The sequence below is a fragment of the Leptonychotes weddellii genome, chromosome 1 (genome assembly GCF_054177405.1).
Source record: "Leptonychotes weddellii isolate Sample4059 chromosome 1, ASM5417740v2, whole genome shotgun sequence".
NCBI classification, from domain to species: Eukaryota; Metazoa; Chordata; class Mammalia; order Carnivora; family Phocidae; genus Leptonychotes; species Leptonychotes weddellii.
Window position 1 is genome coordinate 40,246 of NC_138369.1, and position 19,027 is coordinate 59,272.

Sequence of the window (19,027 nt, forward strand, 5' to 3'; positions counted from 1 at the left end):
CCTACAGCAGGAGGAGACTGCTGGCCCTGTGGCCCCTCCTACCTTTGACTCAGGTTTGACTCACAATGCCCCTCACTCACTTTCCCCCTGTGGGGGGGCGGGCAGCTCCCACCCCCACTCCTGCCATGGTGGGTGGCAGGCAGCCCAGGCGGGGGCTCAGGGGCTGGGCCCTGGGTTCCCGCCCCTGTGTCAGTGTCTGGAGCTGCAGGCTGTGACCTGAGGGCTTTGGTCGCAGGCTCAGGGCCAGGCTTGTACGTCCTGCCGTCCACCGTGGGCTACATCAACCACGACTGCACCAGGGCGGTCAGTCCGGCCTACTCCCTCTTCTGGAGACCCCGCCCCAGTAAGATCGGTAAGATTGGGTGCCGGTGGGGGCTGGACGGGTAGGGGAGGGGCCCTCTGAGCCTCCCCTAGGTCCCCGAGGCCCCGCCCCCCGCTTGCGGAGTGACCCTGGGGAAGCTCTGTGTCCTCTGTGTCCTTGGATGAGAAGGGAAGGCAGAATGCAGCGTGCTGCCGAGCCCTGAGCCTGTCTCCTGGGCTTCATGGCTTCCTTGCTGCCTGACTTTGGACTGGCTGCTCAGCAGCTCTGTGCCCCGGTGTCCTCCCCCACAAACAGTGACAGTATGCCCCTTACAGAGCTGTCCTCACACGAAACCAACAGGTGCCTGCAGACGTCCGTGAGCCAGGATCAGCGCCTGGTGCCTAGACAGCGCAGTGGAAATGGGCTTCACGGGGGTCCTAGCCTCGGTGTCTCCTCAGCAGGACGGGGCTCCTCACAGACAGCTGTGGAGAGGGCGGGGTGGTGCGGACAGCCCGTGGGCGGCGGGGCTGCCTGGTCAGTGGGGCCCTTGCTTCCGCATCGCCCACCTTGCCCCTGGCCAGAAGAGCTGCGTCAGGATGTGTGCGAGGGTCAGCACCATCAGTGCTGCTAACGTGGGTGGCCGTGGCCCCAGCTCACTGCTCATTCCTGTTAGTGGAATCGCTGCCGCGTTCTAGCAACACTCTGCCCTTCACATGAATGCCCACAGACTCCGTCACCCCATTTTCTAGAGCCGAGGTCCCGGAGCGCCCTGGTTGGGGAGAGTCCCGCACGAGGACTCTGATTCACAGGGATGAAGGTTTGGGGTGGGGGTGGCTGACGGACGTGTGTGGCAGCAGCTTCTTCTCAGCCTTTAGAATCAGCAAAAATCCCAACCCAACCTGAAACAAAACTCCAGAAGCTCCAAGGAAGGGTTAAGAACTTCGCCTCTGGCCCAGAGCGGCCTGTGTTCCCCAGGGACATCCTGGGACAGAGGGACAGACAGGCCGGGGAGTCAGGGGTGGATGGGGGGCCAGGGTAGACTTTGCTGGCTCCCCAGGGAAGACTTCTTGGAGGGGGACGCATGTGGTCTGGGCTTTGCAGGATGAGGGGCTCAGTAGAGCCCCCAGGAGAAAGGGACTCGGTAGGGCTGGCAGCAGACGCATGGGCCTGGAACTGGGATGTGTTTGTGCGCCAGCTCGCGCGTCGTGCCGCCCGGTGAGTCCGTGAGCTCGCGCGTCGTGCCGCCCGGTGAGTCCGTGAGCTCGCGCGTCGTGCCGCCCGGTGAGTCCGTGAGCTCGCGCGTCGTGCCGCCCGGTGAGTCCGTGAGCTCGCGCGTCGTGCCGCCCGGTGAACCCGTGAGCTCGCGCGTCGTGCCACCGGTGAATTGGTGTCACAGCCACGACACGCAGAGGCACGAGCATTTATGGCTCAGCAGTGGCGGTGACATCAGTCCCAGCGACTGGTCCCAGCAGTGAGGTGCCCCGCACTGGGCCGCCCTCCATGGACCCTCCCGCCATTCCATCTCACCCCGCCACTGAGGAGACCCAGGCAGAGATGCAGCTCACGGGGAGCCATGCTGAGACCCACGCAGACCCACCCAGGGACAAGCCCAAGCATGCAAAGAGCCCCTCCTCAGGGTCTAGTCTTGCTGTACGTGCAATTCCAACCAACCCACCAGCTGCTTCCCTGGTCTGAGGGCTGGGACAGCTGTGATCACAAGGACACAGAAATGCTCATCAGGACAAAGTTAAGGCAGAGACCCAGGCCCCTAGGTCAGGGCAACCCTGCCTCAGTGGTCCAAGGTGGGGCTGGGGGCTGTCTGGAGGGTGGGAGTGCCTTGGGGTGGACCAGGGGCACTGAGCGGGGTCGAGGGGGCATCGGAGGTGCCCTTAGGACTCTGGGCTCCTCCCCCCAGCATCTCCACAGGACACCAGCCCTGGGCCTGTCTACTTCCTGGACCCAAAAGTCACCCGGTTTGGCCGAAGCTGCACCCCTGCCTACTCCATGCAGGGCCGGGGCAAGTCTCGGGGTGAGTATCTGACCAGTGCTGCTCCACAAGGACCCTGCCTTTTCAGAGTCCTCTCCTTCCCTTCCCTTCACCCAGTTCCTGGAACTTCAGTGTCTTTGGATGACAAAATCAAGGGGCTCTGAGGAGGGGCTGGGGGCCCTGAGAGAACCTGAATGCGTGAAGTGGGCCAGGGTGACAGTGACACTGAGCACATGTGGTGCTGTGAGGGCAGCTGGGGCTCATCTTTGGCATGGGGGGGACAAAGGGCATGGTAGGGACTGTGGAGAATACAGCAATCCCTTTCACGGGCTCCAATCAACTCACTTCCACCTGACGTACCTGATTAAATGACCTGACTCCAGTCTCGCATCAGCCCACCCTTTCATCTTTTGACCTATCACCCATTTGCTCATCCACTCACCGATCCTTCAGTTCATCCATCCATCCATTCACCCACCTATCTATTCAACCTACCCAACCATCCACTTGTTCAATCATCCAATCCATCTATTGATCCACTGATTCATCCATCAACCTATTTATCCATCCATCTATCCCTCCATCCACCCTCCATGTATATTATCCATCCATCCATCCATCCATCCACAATCCATCAACCCATTTATCCAGCTACCCAATCATCTACCCATCCACCCACCCATCCATCCTTCCTTTCATCCATCCATCCATCCATCCATCCACCCAATCACCCATCCATCCATCTATCCATTCTTCCATGATCCATCCATTCATCCTTCCATGATCCATCCATCCACCCAATCATCCATCCTTCCATCCATCCCTCCATCATACGTCCATCCATCCATCCTTCTATGATCCTTCTGCCCTTCCATCCCTCCCTCCCTCCATCCTTCCTTCCATGACCCATCCATTTATCCTTCCATGATCCATCCATCCACCCACCCAATCATCCATCCATCCATCCACAATTCAGCTATTGATCCAACTATCTACATATCCATGGATCCATTCATCTACTTATTCACTCCTTACCCAACCACTCACCACCCATCCTTCTACTCATTCATTCAAACATGTATTAAGCTGAGGAGATGAAGTAGATTTGACATACCCATGCTTTTTATAAGATCCCAGTCTGGTGGTAGAGTTAGGTCCAGGTGAAGACCATCCCACCTCACTGTGCTCATGTCTGGAGGGGAAGACCCAAGCCTGGGGGAGGTCCTTGGAAGGGCTGCGAGGGCTCTGCCTAGGAGGAGGGGGTGGGAAAGGCAGCAGGAAGGAGGGAGCTTTGGGGCTGTCTGGAAGGAAGAGAAGCAGCTCCTGGGAGGTGGGAATGGGAAAATGGAAGGTATGCCTGGCAGAAGGTTGAGTGTGGGCAAAGGCCCGGAGGCTTAAAAGAGGACGGGGCAGGGGGGTGCCTGGGTGGCTCAGTCGGTTAAGCATCTGACACTTGATTTTGGCTCAGGTCATGATCTCAGGGTCCTGAGATAGAGCCCTACGTTGGGCTCACACACTGGGCGTGGAGCCTGCTTAAGGTTCTCTCTCTCTCCCTCTGCCCCACTCTCTCTAAAACCACAAAGAGAGAGGGAACAGACTACTCTACAGGGAGGTCTGGGAAGCAGGAGAGATACCTCAGGGCTGCTCGAGAAGTGCTTTGAGTTCCAGGAAGCACAGGGGTAATGGGCAGCCATGCAAGGTCTTTGAGCAGGTGAGGACTCCTGCCAACCCTCCTGTCTCATTCTTACAGGTCTGGAGGTGACACCAGGCCCTGGGGCCTACAGCCCAGAGAAAGCAGCCCCTGTGCATCACCGGACGCCTCCGGCTTTCACTCTGGGATCCCGCCTGCGACCACAGCTCCAGGACACCTCAGCCCCTGCCCCTAACACCTATATCCTGCCCTCCCTCTGGGGCTCCCAGATATTCACTAAGCCCAGCAGCCCCAGCTACACAGTAGCAGGCCGCACACCCCCCACTCGCCCCCCTCAGGACGCTGCTGAGATACCAGGTCCTGGCCAGTATGATAGCCCAGACCCCAACACCTACCGTCAGCGCCGGCCCGCCTTCACCATGCTGGGCCGGCCCCGTGCCACACGCCCCCCGGAGGAGACTCCTGGGCCTGGTGCCCACAGACCTGAGCAGGTCACCATGACCACAGTCAGGGCCCCAGCGTTTACCATGGGCATCCGCCACTCCAAAAGGGCTACCACCATGGGTGTGGACACCACACCCTGACACCTTTGGGGTCAGGACTCCCAGCTGCCCCTGGACCGAGCCTCAGTTTACCTCTGTGGTCACATGGGGTGTGGGCAGGCCCCTCCTGAGCCTGGCTTTGGCTGGTGGGGCGCTTGGAGAAGTGGGGGACAGGTGCCTCTTTCCTCCTTTTTTCTGAATTCTGAGGTCCTTCTAGGCCACTTGCTTCTTTTGGTCCCTGGAGGCTGTGACCCTGCGGCCCTGTGCAGGGTGAGCTTCCGTCCAGTGTCCCAGTTTCTTCCTTCTGGTCACACCAGGCCAAGTCAGGCCAGGCAGAGAAAGGGAGAGCCCCAGCCCTCCCCAGCGGCTGGCTGGGGATGAACTTCCTGTGTCCTAGAACTCGGTGTCCACCTTGCTAGGGCCTGCATCCCTAACACAGCTTGGATTTCTGCTAAACTTGGGCTCTTCCCTGCTTCTCAAGGAAGCACAGCTGCCTGCGCTGGTCCCAGCCCCAAATCAGGCTGATACCCCTCCCTCTAGGGGCCTGCCAATAAATCTCTCTGTGGTACAAGAGCTGTCAGCATCACACATGTGAGTGCATTTAACCCGCTGTCCACATCAAAGGAAGGAGACTTAAATGCTGCTCTTAAGATCCAGCCCCCCAATTCTGCAGCCCCTGGGGGACTGGATGGGACCAGAGGAGGGATCCAGGGCTGGGTAAGAGCCAGGGCTTTGAATGGGGGAAGCCAGGTAAGCTTCTTGGAAGAGGGGACATTGAAACTGGGTTTTGAAGGATGTATAGGAGTTTAATGTACTCTAATTTCCATCATCAGTAGGTGCCTACCATGTTTCAGATATTGATAAAGATCATTTAAACGTCACAGCAACTCAGGAGGCAGTCAGTGTTTACTGAGAGAAAATGGGGCTTTGGAGAGATTGGACCCTTGCCTGAGGGCACACGGTGAGCCCTTGTGTCTCTCTGATGCCAGGATTTGAATCTTGGCCATTGGGCTCTGTTCCTGCCATGCTTCCCTAGGGACCGGAAGGAAACACATGGATGGTGTCATGTGACTGAGTCTCCTGTGTGATAAGCCCAGGTCTTATAAACCCCTGACCCAGAAAGACCCTAACCCAGGAGCTTGGGAGGGACAGACTGCCACCATGAGGAGATGGCCCAGGGGTGGCACCTCAGGCATGACCCAGAGGGGTTCTGAGATGCATGACCCTTACTCTGTCCCTTTCCCCCAGCCTGGAAATGCCAAACTTGAGCATGCACCCCTTTACCTATGTAGGTGGATACACACCAGAACTCCTACACATACATGCACACCCACCCCTCAGGAGAACCCAGATGCCCCCCTCACATGCATACACATGTTCAAATCTACACACAGTAGACAAACAGGCCAACTCTCATACGGTCCACATGTATGTAGAGACACACAACACACACAAACCCAGATGGAGGCTCCAGACCCCGACAACACCCCCCCACCAGCAGACCCCAAGGACTTGACCGCTGTATACCCTCTCATCCCGACCCTGCAGATGCACCAGAGCAGTCCCAGCGTTGACACACGCAGGCTTGGGGCAGCATCACCGACCCCCGCCCCACCCCAACGCCGGCCAATCCGCCGCGAGTCCCTCCCCCGCTTCCCCTCCTCCTCCACAGGCTTCGCGGGCCACCGCCAGGCTGTGATCTCATTTCTCTGATTTATCGATCCCGCTCCAGGCAGCCTCACCCCTCCTTCCCCACCTGCCCGCGCGCCCCGGCCCCCTCCCTTTGTTTCCCGGCAGTCAGCCCCACCCCAGGCGGGGGAGGGGAAGGAGGCTCTGTCGAGACTGAGGCCAGGAGGCTGGGTCCTGCGATGACCGTGGCCTCTCGACCCTCGGTGCAGAAGGAATCAGCCTTTGAGGTCTGGGTGGGGGACAAAGAGGCTGGGGACGGAGGGGCAGGCCGGCCTAAGAGGCCGAGGCCCAAGAGTTCAGTTGGGTTGATGCCAGACAGAGCTCCCCAGAAATAGAGGAGGAGCCCGTGACCCCCCAGCTCATGCCCCTGGCTTACAGCCTGGAAAACTGAAGCCCAGGGAAGAGCAGCAGAAGGGGGACTGGGCTTCGCTCCTCCCTCCCAGACCCAGACAGCCCAACCCACACTCCTGGGCCCGAGTCTCCGCTGCGTACCCCTCTCTGGGTCTCAGTTTCCTCATTAGGAAACCGAGCAGGGCATAATTTTCAAGTACCTTTCAGGTGGAACAGTGGGAAGGGAGGGGTCTGACCTTAGGGTTTGGGGCTTTCTCCTTCCCTGACCGCGTCCCCACCCCTTTCCAGGCGTCAGTTTTCCCATCAGTCAAAAACGGGAGAAGGCAGGTGATTTCTGTCTCTCACACCTCTGTCCTTCAAGGAATTTGGGCAACGGGTGGGGGCGAAGCTGGGGTCGCTGTCCGGGTCTTGGATTGGAAACATTGCTCCCTCCCTGGCTGCTGGATCCGAGGCAGCGTCCATGCCTTCAGCGGGCCTCAATTTCCCCAGCCTCCCTGCAGGCGCCGGGACGCCCAGGACCCGGGTCCCAGGGGCGCAGCCCCCCGCGGCTGCGCGCTGGGACGGGCGGATGACATCACCGGGCCGGGGGGCGGGGAGGGAGCGGGAGGCAGCGGGACGGAGGGGAGGGCCTCCTCCGCGCCAGGCGCAGCGCCCGGTCGGGCTCGGTCGGGCGACCGCGGCCATGACGCAGGGTCCGGGCGGGCGCACGCCCCCCGCACCTCATGCGCCCCCGGAGCCCGAGGCGCCCACCACCTTCTGCGCGCTGCTGCCGCGCATGCCGCAGTGGAAGTTCGCCGCCCCTGTGGGCTTCCTGGGCCGGGGCCCGGCGGCACCGCGCACGACCGGGGGCGCGGGGGCCGCTGACTCCCAGCCCGAGCCGGTCGGCCCGGCTGGGGTCCCAGCGCTGGCGGCGGCGGTCCTGGGCGCCTGCGAGCCGCGCTGCGCCGCGCCTTGCCCGCTGCCCGCGCTCAGCCGCTGCCGGGCCGCCGGGGCCCGGGGACCGCGCGGTGCGCGGGGGGTGGCCGGGCCCCCGGACGCCGCCGCCGACGAGTGGATCCGCAAAGGCAGCTTCATCCACAAGCCGGCGCACGGCTGGTTACACCCAGACGCCAGGGTCCTGGGGCCCGGGGTCTCCTACATCGTGCGGGTGAGTGCGCCGGCCGGGATCCCTGGGATTACATCTTCCCCGGACTCCTAGGTTGGGGCTCCCCTTCCCCCTTCTCTTCGACCCTGAGAGCCAGGTCTCTCTTCTCTATCCTTACTCCTCTCCCCACCACCCTGGACCCCCATCTCCAGCCTGCGCGGCGCTGGCCGCCCCCAATGGGGCGGTGCTGGGGTCAGGGTTCCCACGGCGTCACGTGGGGAGGGGCGGGGAGAGGGCGGCAGGTGGGTGGAGAACACGCATGCGCAGGTGAAACATTCTCCCTCTCCATTGGTATTGCTAGAGGAGTCGGTGGGGGGAGGGCTTCGGTGGGCGCATCCTATCCCCCGGACCACCGTTAAAAAGCGTCTTCGCTGACCGCCGGGTCGGAACCTGCAGATGCCTTGGCCAAGGTGGGGGGCGCGGGGAAGGGGTATCTGGAAAGGGGCCGCGCCCAGCCAGACCGCAGGATTCGATGGGAGACTGTGGGACTCGGGATGGGGTGTAAAGCGAGGGACCTTCTTTTATCCTGGTGCTTTATTGTGAACCTTTCAAACAGACGGAAGAGTCGGACGAATAGAGCACCTGTGTATCTCTACCTACGACTGTAAACATTTTACCTTCTCTACGCAAATGTCTACCCCTGTGTGTGCTTTTCGGCGAACCAGTAGAGTAAGCTCCCCCTGATGACACTGACTGTTGAATGCTTCCGCACGGTCTCCCAAGAAAGCGGTCATCTTACCCACAGCTCATTGTTCCGTCTGAGAAATCACCAGAGATTCCAAAATGTCATCGAATATCGGGCAGGATTCACACCCCCTCGATTGGCTTTTTGGGACCAGGACCCTGGAAGTTAATGCGTTTGCATTTGGTTCTGTCTGTTCCCTTTACAACTGTCCCCAACACTTCCTGTCCCGTCTCTCCCAGGGCTGAGTTGAGTAGTGTCCCCTGCTGAATTCATGTCCATGGGCACCTGCAAATGCAGGCTTCTTTAGAAATAGGGTCTTTGTAGACATAATCAAGTTAAAATGAGGTCATCTTGGAGTAGGCTGGTGTCGTCGTCAGAAGAGGGAAATGACACAGACAGGGAGAAGCCACGTGAGGAGAGAGGCAGAGGTTGCAGATGCTGCCACAGGCTTGGGGGCCCAAAGGGTTGCTGCTTACCACCCCCAGGAGCTGGAGGAGGCTGGAAGGACCATCCCCTGGGGCCTCCAGAGGGTACGTGGCCCTGCCTACACCCTGATTTCGGACTTCTGGGTCTCCAGAGCTGGGAGAGCATACCTCCCATGGTTGTAAGCTGCCCGGCTTGTGGTACTTTGTTATGGCAACCCCAGGACAGTACTGTGTCCCTGGTAGTGTCTCCATTTTGAGTGTCCCCCCGACCCTCCCTCCTCCATGCGTGGTCTGGGTCTGAGCATCGTATCACGGGGGAGCCTAGGAGATGCGTAGAGCCTCAGGCCTAACCGTGGACTTGCCAGGGCCATGGACTGCCCCACACCCGGGATCTGGCCCTTTTCTTGTGGCATCTTTTAACTTGGTGCCTTGCCTTTTCTTTTCCTGAATCCTGGCAATGGGTCTACAGGCTTGACTGGGCTCAGGATTGGCTTTGTAGCAAGGATGTTTCATGGATGGTTCTGTGGACTTCAAGCACGGGGAAGCCGAGTCTGCCCCTTGGCTGTGGGTACGGGGGGTTTAGAATGTTCAGAATTCAGATGCTTGCATTGCGGGGTGCAGGCTGTTGGGTTATTCCCATGATCATGACTTTTTTGTCAACGCAGCAAATATCAAATGCATGCCCGTCCTGCCGGGCGCTGACGACCTGGTGGGAAATAAGGAAGATCTGGTCCCTGCTTTTACCGGGCTTAGATTCTAGAGGGAGACACTGACAGTAAATACAGAAGAGAACAAATAAATGGCAGATCTTGGCAGGTGCTAAATTAAAATGCAGAAATTTAAATAAAGTGATGCCAGAGTAAGCGACTGGGTGGTTACTTCAGCAGGGGTAGTAAGGGAAGGCATCTCTCGGGAGATGACATTTAGACTGAGACCTGAAACCATGAGGCCTCAGACACGAAACAACTAGGGAAGAGAGTTCCAGGCAGGGGCACAGCAAGTGCAAAGGCCCAGTGGCAGGGAATGAGCTTGGCATGTTTGGGTAACAGCAGGGGACCCATGTTTCTGGAGCTTATGGAGAGAAGGAGAGGAATAAGAGATTTGTGGGCAAGTTTGCGTGTAGGTGGTTTTAAGCAGGGATCGAAGGGTGGAGTTTGAAGTTTCGAAAGGGTCTTTCTGGTAGCTCTGTGGAAATGGGGTGGGGGTGAGGGCCAGAAGGGCCACGGAGGGACCCAGGAGGGGGCAAGGAGAGATGACCTGGACCAGGGCAACATGGGGGTGGAGAGAAGGGGGGACACGTCTGTGGAGACGGAGCCCGCAGGTGTCTCTGATAGATGAAGGGCCCTGACCTGGGCCCCATGGGGTCTGAATCAGTCTTGGTCCTCTGCTTTGTTTGCCTGGAAGCCTCACAAAACCCTAGAATGATCCCTGTTTGAGATGAGAAGGCGGAGCCCTGGCGGACAGAGACGGGAACATGGTGTCTGAGTTCTAGGTGCACAGTTGAGTGCTGTGTGTGGATCGGTGTGCATTATCCTCACAACCCTGAGGTTGCCCACCCATTTTACAGATGAGATGTCTCCGGCTGCATCACCCTAAACCGCACTCAGAGCATTGAGGTACAGGATGTCCATTTTCTCACGTGAGAAGAGACCCCGGGCGGCAGCTCTGTGGCTGTTTAACTCAGCAGCTCGGTGACCTCATCATGGATCCAGGCTCTGTTCATCTGTGTTGGGGTGAATAACATCCCCCCAAATTCACATCCACCTGGAACCTTAGAACGTGATCTTGTTTGGAAACAAGGTCTTTGCAGATATAATTAAGAAGAGGTCATGCTGGAGTAGGGTGGGCCCTGAATCTAATGTGTCCTTGTAAGTCGTGTGAGGACACCTGGAGAAGGGGGCCATGTGAAGAGGGGGGCGGAGAACAGAGTGACCTGGCTGCCGTACAGGGACACCAAGGACCGCCAGGCTCTGGAGGAGGCAGGAAGGACCCTCCTTGGGGTGTCCAGCCCTGAACACCTAGATCTCAGGCCTCCGGTCTCCAGACTGTGAGAGAATATGCTTCTGTTGTTCCACGCTGCCCCATCTGTGGGGTGACAGCCGCCCCAGGAGACGAGTACACCACCCTTGACATTGACTTCCCTCTCAGACCAGGTCCTCTCCTGGCTGTCCCATCATCCTACAGAAAAGAGCCTTCTTCCCGTGGGGTCCTTTCATGAGTAAGGGAGCCTTTCCCAGAAGTGCCCAGCCAGCTTCCCCTCATGTCTCATTGGCCAGACTTGTGTCCAGTGAACTTTGCCTAAACCAGCTGTGTGGTGAACCTAGATCATCACTGCCCAAAGACCTTCCTGAGGCGATGGAATGTTGGAGATCTCTGCTGTCCAATATGGTAGCCCCACGTGGCCACGGAGCCCTTGAAATGTGGCTAGTGTGACAAATGAACTAAATTTTAATTTTACTTAATTTTAAATTAAATTCAGGTGGTCATACGAGACACGTGCTTGCCCTGTTGGACAGCTCAGCTCTAGTTGTCCCCGATCTTCTGACCTTTCTGAAGGGTGGATGTCTGAGCAAAATTTTGTTGTTAACAAAGTGAACCCGCACTGTGGACAAGCCAGAATTTGCATCAAGCTCTGTGGATCACCAGTCCTGTCTTCCTCTCACTCATACCATTTTGACACATTGGACTTCCCCTTTCACAAAAATTCCACTGATAGGACCTTTCTGCTTTTTAAATTTTTAAAAAAGATTTTATTTATCTATTTGAGAGAGTGTAAGCGAGAGAGAGGGAGCACATGAGCAGGGGCAGAGGTAGAGGAGGAAGCAGGCTCCCCGCTGAGCAGGGAGCCCGATGTGGGGCTCGATCTCCCACCCCTGAGATCATGACGTGAGCCGAAGACAGGTGCGTCACTCACGGGACCACCCAGGCGCCCCGAGAGCTTTCTGCTTTTTTGAGGTGCCCTCACTCATGCCCTCTCACAAGCTCTCCATGAACGAAAGTTTTTCAACTGTGTGCCCAGCTCTGCTCATGGTGCAGTGGGGCACAGAAAGACAGTGACCCTGGCCAGGTGGACTGGTTCTGGCTGGGGAGGGAATGGAGCTCAAGCCTGCACACATGTCAGTGAAATGACCAGGACTCTGTGTCACTCAGTTTTTCCTGAAGTGTGGTTTTCATATGCTGGTGATATGCAAGGGAACCATGGGAGGTTAACTGAATAGAGATGTTTTTACCTGAAATGCAGTTTATTCCTCAAAGCAAGGGGTAGGGTGTCTCCAGGATGACTTAATTCAGTGGCTTGACAACATCCTTAAAGACCTGGGTCTTTCCATCTTTTTGTGCTGCCATCTTTAGCATGCTGGCTTAGCTGCCCTCATGGTCACAAAATGGCAGCCACAGCACTAGGCATCACACATGGATCCAACCATGTACACTGGAAGAAAAAGACTATCCCTTCCTTAGTTCTCTTTGTAAGAGACTGTCCACCATTCCCCCCACCCCACCCTGCCACACCTCATTGGCCCCAAATGGCAAAATCCATTCATAGCAAGGGGGATGGGATTACCAGATTGGCTTAAACCAATGCTGAGCAGTGTGTGGTGCCCAGACATCTGGGAACTTGTTATAAATGCCCATTCTTGGGCTCCACCCCAGAGCTGCTGAGTCAGAAACTCGGGGTGGGCCCAGCAATCAACGTTTCCTGGTGATTCCAACATCCGTTAATGTTTGGGAACCACCAGTTTAAGGCAACTGCTTGTAGTCCTGTTGGATTAACTGCTACTTATTTATACCCAGTATTTCATAACCCTCCACCGCGAAACGAACTTCAAATGTATATATATGTAACACCTCCCTGCACATTTATTTCCCCTGAGAATCGATATGATGTAACAAAGCAGCAATAAAAAGGAGAAACACAATGACAACAATGCATAATAACTTAAGATATGTTTCAATATGTAGATGTGTAGACTTCACTCCTGTAGACGCACAGGGGGGTGGGCAGAAGCTTCCCTAGACACAGGACGTAACTCCAGCAACTCAAACACCATTGGATTTGCCGTAGGCAACGTGATATTCTAACCTAGTGCACAACTCCTGGTAACGATTCAATGTGTATTAAGACCTTCCAGAAAAGTTAAACAGAAACCCCATGTGACCCAGTCATCCCACGTCTGGGTGTACACGCCAAAGGAGTAAAAGCAGGGACCCCAACAGGTACCCACAGCCCCGTGCTCACAGCCGCACGAGTCACAGAGGCCAAAAAAATGGGGGAAACACCTCAGTGTCCACCCACAGATGAAGGATGCACCCAGCACGGTCCATCCATGCGCGGGAACATGATCCAGCCTCAGGAAGGAAGGGACCCCGGCACCTGCCACGACGTGCAGGACCTCGAGGACACGGGGCTCAGCGAGAGGAGCCAAACCCAGAAGGACACATCCCGCAGGGATGGGGCAGGGGGTGGGGAGTCCGTGCTTCACGGGGACAGAGTCTCCGTGTGGGGAGATGGAACGTTCTGGAGATGGAGGGTGGGGGTGGGAGTCCGTGCTTCACGGGGACAGAGTCTTAGTTTACGGAGATGGAACGTTCTGGAGACGGAGGGTGGGGGTGGTTGCAGGATGGTGTGAGTGTGCTTCATGTGATGGTTATGATGGTGACTCTTATGTGTATTCTACCACAGTTAGAAAGTAAACAAAAATTGCCCCACATGCCTCGTGTTATGGGTGAAGTGAGTTAGTTGGAGGCGTGGTGATCATACAGGGTTTTCCACGTACACGAACGCCCGGCAGGATGTTCTGACGTCCTGAGGGACCTAGGACTGTGGTGTGAATGTGAGACTCTCAGTGCGAAGAGCAGGGTACCCCGTGCACTGGTGATTTTGCAGTTTTCTCTTGGCTGGTGTCCGACGGGTGTTTGCTCACGACTGGGTTCAGGTTGTGCATCCTGGGCAGGAAGCACAGGGCTGTGCTGTGTCTTCCCCATTAAGCAAAGCAAGAGGCAGGGATGGATGCCAGTCCTGATACCGATTCTGGAAACTTGGGTCACCTGGTGTATTGGTAAGAATGGTGTCCCCCCCCACTTCATGGCCACTGGGACCTCAGAATGTGACTTTATTTGCAGATATAATCTGGTGACGATGAGGCTGTCCTAGATTATTAGATTAGGATGGACCGAAAATCTTTAGAGAGAGAGAGAGAGCAGGGGGAGGGGCAGAGGGAGAGGGAGTCTCCAGCGGCTCCTCGCTGAGCGTGAAGCCAGGAGCAGGACTCCATCTCACGACCCTGAGATCATGACCTGAGCCGAAATCAAGAGTCAGACACTTTACCGACAGAGCCCCCCAGCCGCCCCAGAGCATGGAAATCTAACAGGATGGTGTCCTTCTAAAGAGAGAGAAACGTGGACACATACACAGGGAGAAGCCATGTGACAACAGAGGCAGAGTCGAGCGTGTACCTGCAAGGGCCTGGGGCCATCGCTGCCGTCAGAAGCTGGGGCCTTGCCCTGGAGCCTCCAGCGGGAGTGCCCCCTGCCCACATCTGATTTTGGACCTTTGGTCTCTAGAACCAGGAGACAATAAAGTCCCGTTGTTGTTGGCTGTCCCGGTTGTGCTGCTTTGTTAGAGGGCCCAGGAGACCCACGCGCTGGCTAGGGTGACCTTTGTCTCCTTTATAAGTAGTAAGTTTCTGTGGGAAGGTACTTCTTAATTTGGGGTCAGAGCTTCAGAATTGAGGGATAATGAATGTAAAGCATGTACCGGAGTCTCAAGTTCATGGCAGGACTTGGTTTTGCTCACCAGGAGCGCGGCCACCGCAGACCTAGCCTAGCTGTGCTCCTGCCCTGCCCCAGGCACCTGCAGAGTCCTCCCCCCCCCCCCGCATCCCCATACTCTGGAACTTCCCTGGGGAGGAGGATTTAGAGGCTGTGCAAACATCCTGGTTGCCTACAAACTTCCACTGGTTTGTCCTAGCAGAAATTGCCTGGACGGACACTTCCCATTATGATCATGGCATGTTCATTCTAGTGCTTGTCAGGAAAATTCTGGCCCCCATGAGCCCCCTTCCGGTCCGTGGATGAGCCTGTTCTGGACGTGTCACCCACGTGGACTCACACCCCGTGTGGCCTTCTGTGTCTGGTTCCCTCCCTGAGCGTCGTAGGCCCGGGGTCCGTCCCCGGGGCCGTGCGTGTGGACACCTTGCTCCTGTTTGTGGCCGAGGGACGCTCCAGTGCGTGGTTGACCCACTACATGGGTCTGATCATCTATTGATGAAGACTTGAGTCATTTCCTTAAAAAATAAACCCAGTTATGTTTTTTTTTCTTTTTTAAGATTTTATTTATTTGACAGAGAGAAAGACAGTGAGAGAGGGAACACAAGCAGGGGGAGTGGGAGAGGGAGAAGCAGGCTTCCCGCGGAGCAGGGAGCCCCATGCGGGGCTCGATCCCAGGACCCTAGGATCATGACCTGAGCCGAAGGCAGAGTCTTAACGACTGAGCCACCCAGGTGCCCCAACCCAGTTATGTTTATAAATGGAATCTACTTAAAATAGAATGTTAAGCAAGTAATAGTCTGGGCCATACACGTAAGGAAGTCCACAGGTGTTGGAGGGTCTCCCCTGCTGGGAGTTTGGAGAGCAGGGTGCTCATCAGATCTCTAGCCTGGCCTGCTGCCGGAGCTCAGCTCCGTCCCTTCACTTCTCCAGGCCTCAGTTTCCCCACGTGTAAATCAGCTCCTTCCCTGTAGCATTCTAGGTTGGGCTCTGGGCTGCCTCTACCTCCACGTGTGAAAAGGGGAAGGTGGGATACAGAGCCATTTGGGGTCTCCTCCTGACCTTCTGTATCAGTGTCCTGGGTGCTGTAACAAATCACTGCACACTGGGCAGCTTAAATCAACGGCGGAGTCTTCTTCCCCTGAGGCTGCAGGTCTGAGACGCAGGTGTTGCGCGGCGGGCTCCTGCTGAGGCTCCAAGGGAGGATCCTGTCCAGGCTCCCCCAGGTCCTGGAGGTGCCAGGGGGCCCTCGGCTTGCAGATCGGTCACTCTGAGCTCCGCCTGCATCTTACTGGGACACCCGTCTTGGATTTAGGGCCCATCCGCAGGCTCTGGGGGTGAGCGGGTGGACAAACCCTTCGAGCGAGGCCAGCATCCAACCCACCACAACTGGTGTCCGGTGGGTTGTGCTTCCCGGGCAGAGGTCATGTTCACTGGCAGACCCAGGGCTGAATCTGACCTCTGAGCTTTTCCCCCTGCTGTCTATTTAAAAGTAAAAATTCAACTTCTGGTCAATGTTTACAAATTAGGAGGTTTCACACAAAAGCCCTGGATTTCTGGTGTCTTTTTAAAAAAATCAGGTGTCTGGCAGCACTGGGCCCCTCTGGCTATGGAATATGCAGTGTACGCACCCCCCCCCCACCTCTGGTCGTGCACTGGTGGGACTCCAGAGCCTGAGGGTGTGGGTTCAAATCCTGCCTCTGCCACCTACAGGCTCGTAACTTTTATTGAGCCTCCTTGGACCTGCGTTTCCTGAGGGTCACAGTTGTCACTTTGGCGTGGGCACAGAGCATTAAGAGAGGTAATTTGTCCCGCGTGCTTACATGGTCAGTAGGTACTACTGTCTGTGGGTGCAGGAGCCCACTCTGACCATCTGCTAGCCTCCCCTGCCTGGCCCCATCAGCATCTGAGTTTTCAGTCCCTGTTCCCAGCCCTCCGGGTGGCTCCATTGCATCCCCTCTTGTGTGAGCCCCCATCTCTCCAGTGCAGTTAAGTCGTGCACCCCACCCTTCATCCAAGCAGGGGCTGGGGACACACTGGAGCAGTTAGAGAGGACTGGACATTAATTGGGGTGAGCCCGGGGGTAGTATGGGAATCAGAACCCCTCACCCTGGGCCTAGAACACCAACACCCACTGCACAGATACCACACCCAGAGGAATGATACCTGTTGGGCAGCCAGCGTCCCACCAAAGCTGTCCTCTCAGTGAGAAAATCCACTCCTGGGAGCAGAGACCACAGCAAATTCCCTTTGAGGTCCCACATGTCTAACACATGCCTGGCATATAGGCCATGCCCATCCATCTGTCCATCTGTCCATCCATCATCCATTCATCCACCCATCCACCATCTGTCCACCCATCCATCCCTCTGTCCATCCGTCACCTGTTTATCTGTCCATTCATCATCCATCCATTCATCCACCATTCATCCATCCATCATCCATTTGTCTGCCCATCCATCTGTCTGTCCATCCATGGCCCATCCTTCTGTCCATCTGTCATCTCTCTATTCATCCATCATATATCCACCCATCCTTCATCCATCCATCCATCACCCCTCCATCTATCCATCTATCTACCCATCTATCCATCATCTATCTATCCATCCATCCAACCATCCATCATCTATCCATCACCCATCTGTCCACCCACCCATCCATCACCCATCCATCCAACCATCCAACCATCCATCTATCCATCCATCATCCATCCAAGAGAAGGTGAGACAGATCTGTTCACTCCCCTACTTAAAAGTCTTCCATGGCTCCCCAGCTTAACCCGGCCCCTCATCACAGCCCTAGGGCACTGTAACCTCCTTGCTTATGTCCTGTCATCTTTCTTTGCTCCTTGATTCTCTGCTCTAGCTACACTGGAGTGAGTCTGTGGCCTCTCCATGCTTGCTCTCACTTCTGGGTCTTGTACTTGTCATTCCCTTTGCCTGGGTCTTTGCTTGGCTTGCTCCTACTCTTCATCTGGTCACTATCTCAGTTAGCAGTCACCATGTAACAAATCATCCCACAATCTAGTGCAGGACAACAAACATTTATTATTTCTTGTGGTTCTGTGGGTCAGCTGGGGCTGAATGGTCTCTTCATTCACATGGCGATTGGCCAGTGTCAGCTGGGATGATGGGGATGGGCCACATGTCTGTCCTAATGGAGCAGGCTGGCCTGGCAGGATTGCAGGGACCTGAGACCAGTGGGGGGACAAGCTCCAGGCACAAGTGCCCTTTAAACCTTGACTGTGTCACCTTGGCTGACATCCCATTGGCCCAAAGTCCCGTGGCCAATCCAAGGGCTTGGATGGGGGGAGGAATGACTTGCGGACATGTTCACAGTCTGTCAACAGCATACGATTTCTCTCCCAGAAGCACCCACTGTAACCTGCTAGAATTATTCATCTATGCTTGTGCAAACACACACACACACACTGTATTTACATGCATGTGTGCACGTGTTCCTCCTTGACCCCTTGTCCACATGAATGGTGACTCACCAAGACCTCTGTTCTACACCTTGTTTTTGCTACTTAATGATAGACCTTGGAGATAATCTCATATAAATACATTAAAAAATTCTTGTCTTTTTTACTAATGCATACTCTTCCATTCCAAGAACCATGATTTGCTTATATTTAGCAAGAAGACAGGGCACCCAGTTAAATGAAAAGTTCCAATGAACACCAATAATTTTTGGTATAAGTATGCCCCATGCACTATTTGGGACATACTTATACTAAGAAAATATTCATGGGGCGCCTGGGTGGCTCAGTCTTTGAGTGTCTGCCTTCAGCTCAGGTCATGATCCCGGGGTCCTGGGATCGAGCCCCGCGTCGGGCTCCCTGCTCCGCGGGGAGCCTGCTTCTCCCTCTCCCACTCCCCCTGCTTGTGTTTCCTCTCTCGCTGTGTCTCTCTCTGTCAAATAAATGAATAAAATCTTAAAAAATAAAAGAAAATAGTCATTGTTTAATGGCAATTCCAGTTGAACTGGGGTCATATATTGAATCTCACAAAACTGGATGTGTTGTGTTTCAGGGTGTCTCTAATTTCTTGCTAATTTGTTCAGTGCTACGGGTCCCCACAGGAAGGGAGAGTGTGTGCAAAAGGTGTACCTGAGGGGCAGGACTCACAGAGGACGGCCAGGAATAGGGGACCAGCCCCTGGGGCTAGCACGAGGGGGAGCTTGGGGGAAAAGGGAGTGGGTGGGCACTGACGCACTGGGGCTGTTTGGGGGCAGCAAACACCTGCCCACCTGTTCCCCTTCTAGTGCTGCAGGCTCAGAGCCCTGTGGAGAGGGCGGGACATGGGCCACCCCACATGGTGACTTTGCACACACCGGCAGCCCCGGGGCTGATGTATCTGTGGGGTAAAGTCCTAAAAATGCAGTTTCAAGGTCAAAGTGTGTGTTCCTCTAGGTTTTTTAAAAATTGAGGTAGCATTTACAATAGTTAACCATTAACCATTTTATTTATTTTCTATTCTATTCT

General features: G+C 55.9%; 2 protein-coding genes across 6 annotated transcripts in view; both read left to right on the forward strand.

Annotated features, from left to right (window-relative positions):
* CIMAP1D (CIMAP1 family member D) overlaps window positions 1–5,054 on the forward strand; it is a 6,430-nt gene extending 1,376 nt beyond the window's left edge. Inside the window, exons 3-5 of the mRNA XM_081803362.1 lie at window positions 236–343; window positions 2,217–2,330; window positions 4,039–5,054. Coding sequence (XP_081659488.1) covers window positions 236–343; window positions 2,217–2,330; window positions 4,039–4,523 — 707 coding nt within the window. The 3' untranslated portion in view covers window positions 4,524–5,054. The remainder of the gene's footprint in view (window positions 1–235; window positions 344–2,216; window positions 2,331–4,038) is intronic.
* Window positions 5,055–7,117: 2,063 nt separating this feature from the next.
* The window catches only part of SHC2 (SHC adaptor protein 2), a 32,944-nt gene continuing 21,034 nt past the window's right edge, over window positions 7,118–19,027 (forward strand). For 3 of the 5 annotated variants that reach the window (XM_081821362.1, XM_081821419.1, XM_081821602.1), the window contains exon 1: window positions 7,119–7,668. In XM_081821362.1, coding sequence (XP_081677488.1) covers window positions 7,204–7,668 — 465 coding nt within the window. In that variant the 5' untranslated portion in view covers window positions 7,119–7,203. Of the gene's footprint in view, window positions 7,669–19,027 lie in introns of all 5 variants that reach the window. The other 2 variants (XM_081821485.1, XM_081821549.1) reach the window with 2 other exon arrangements.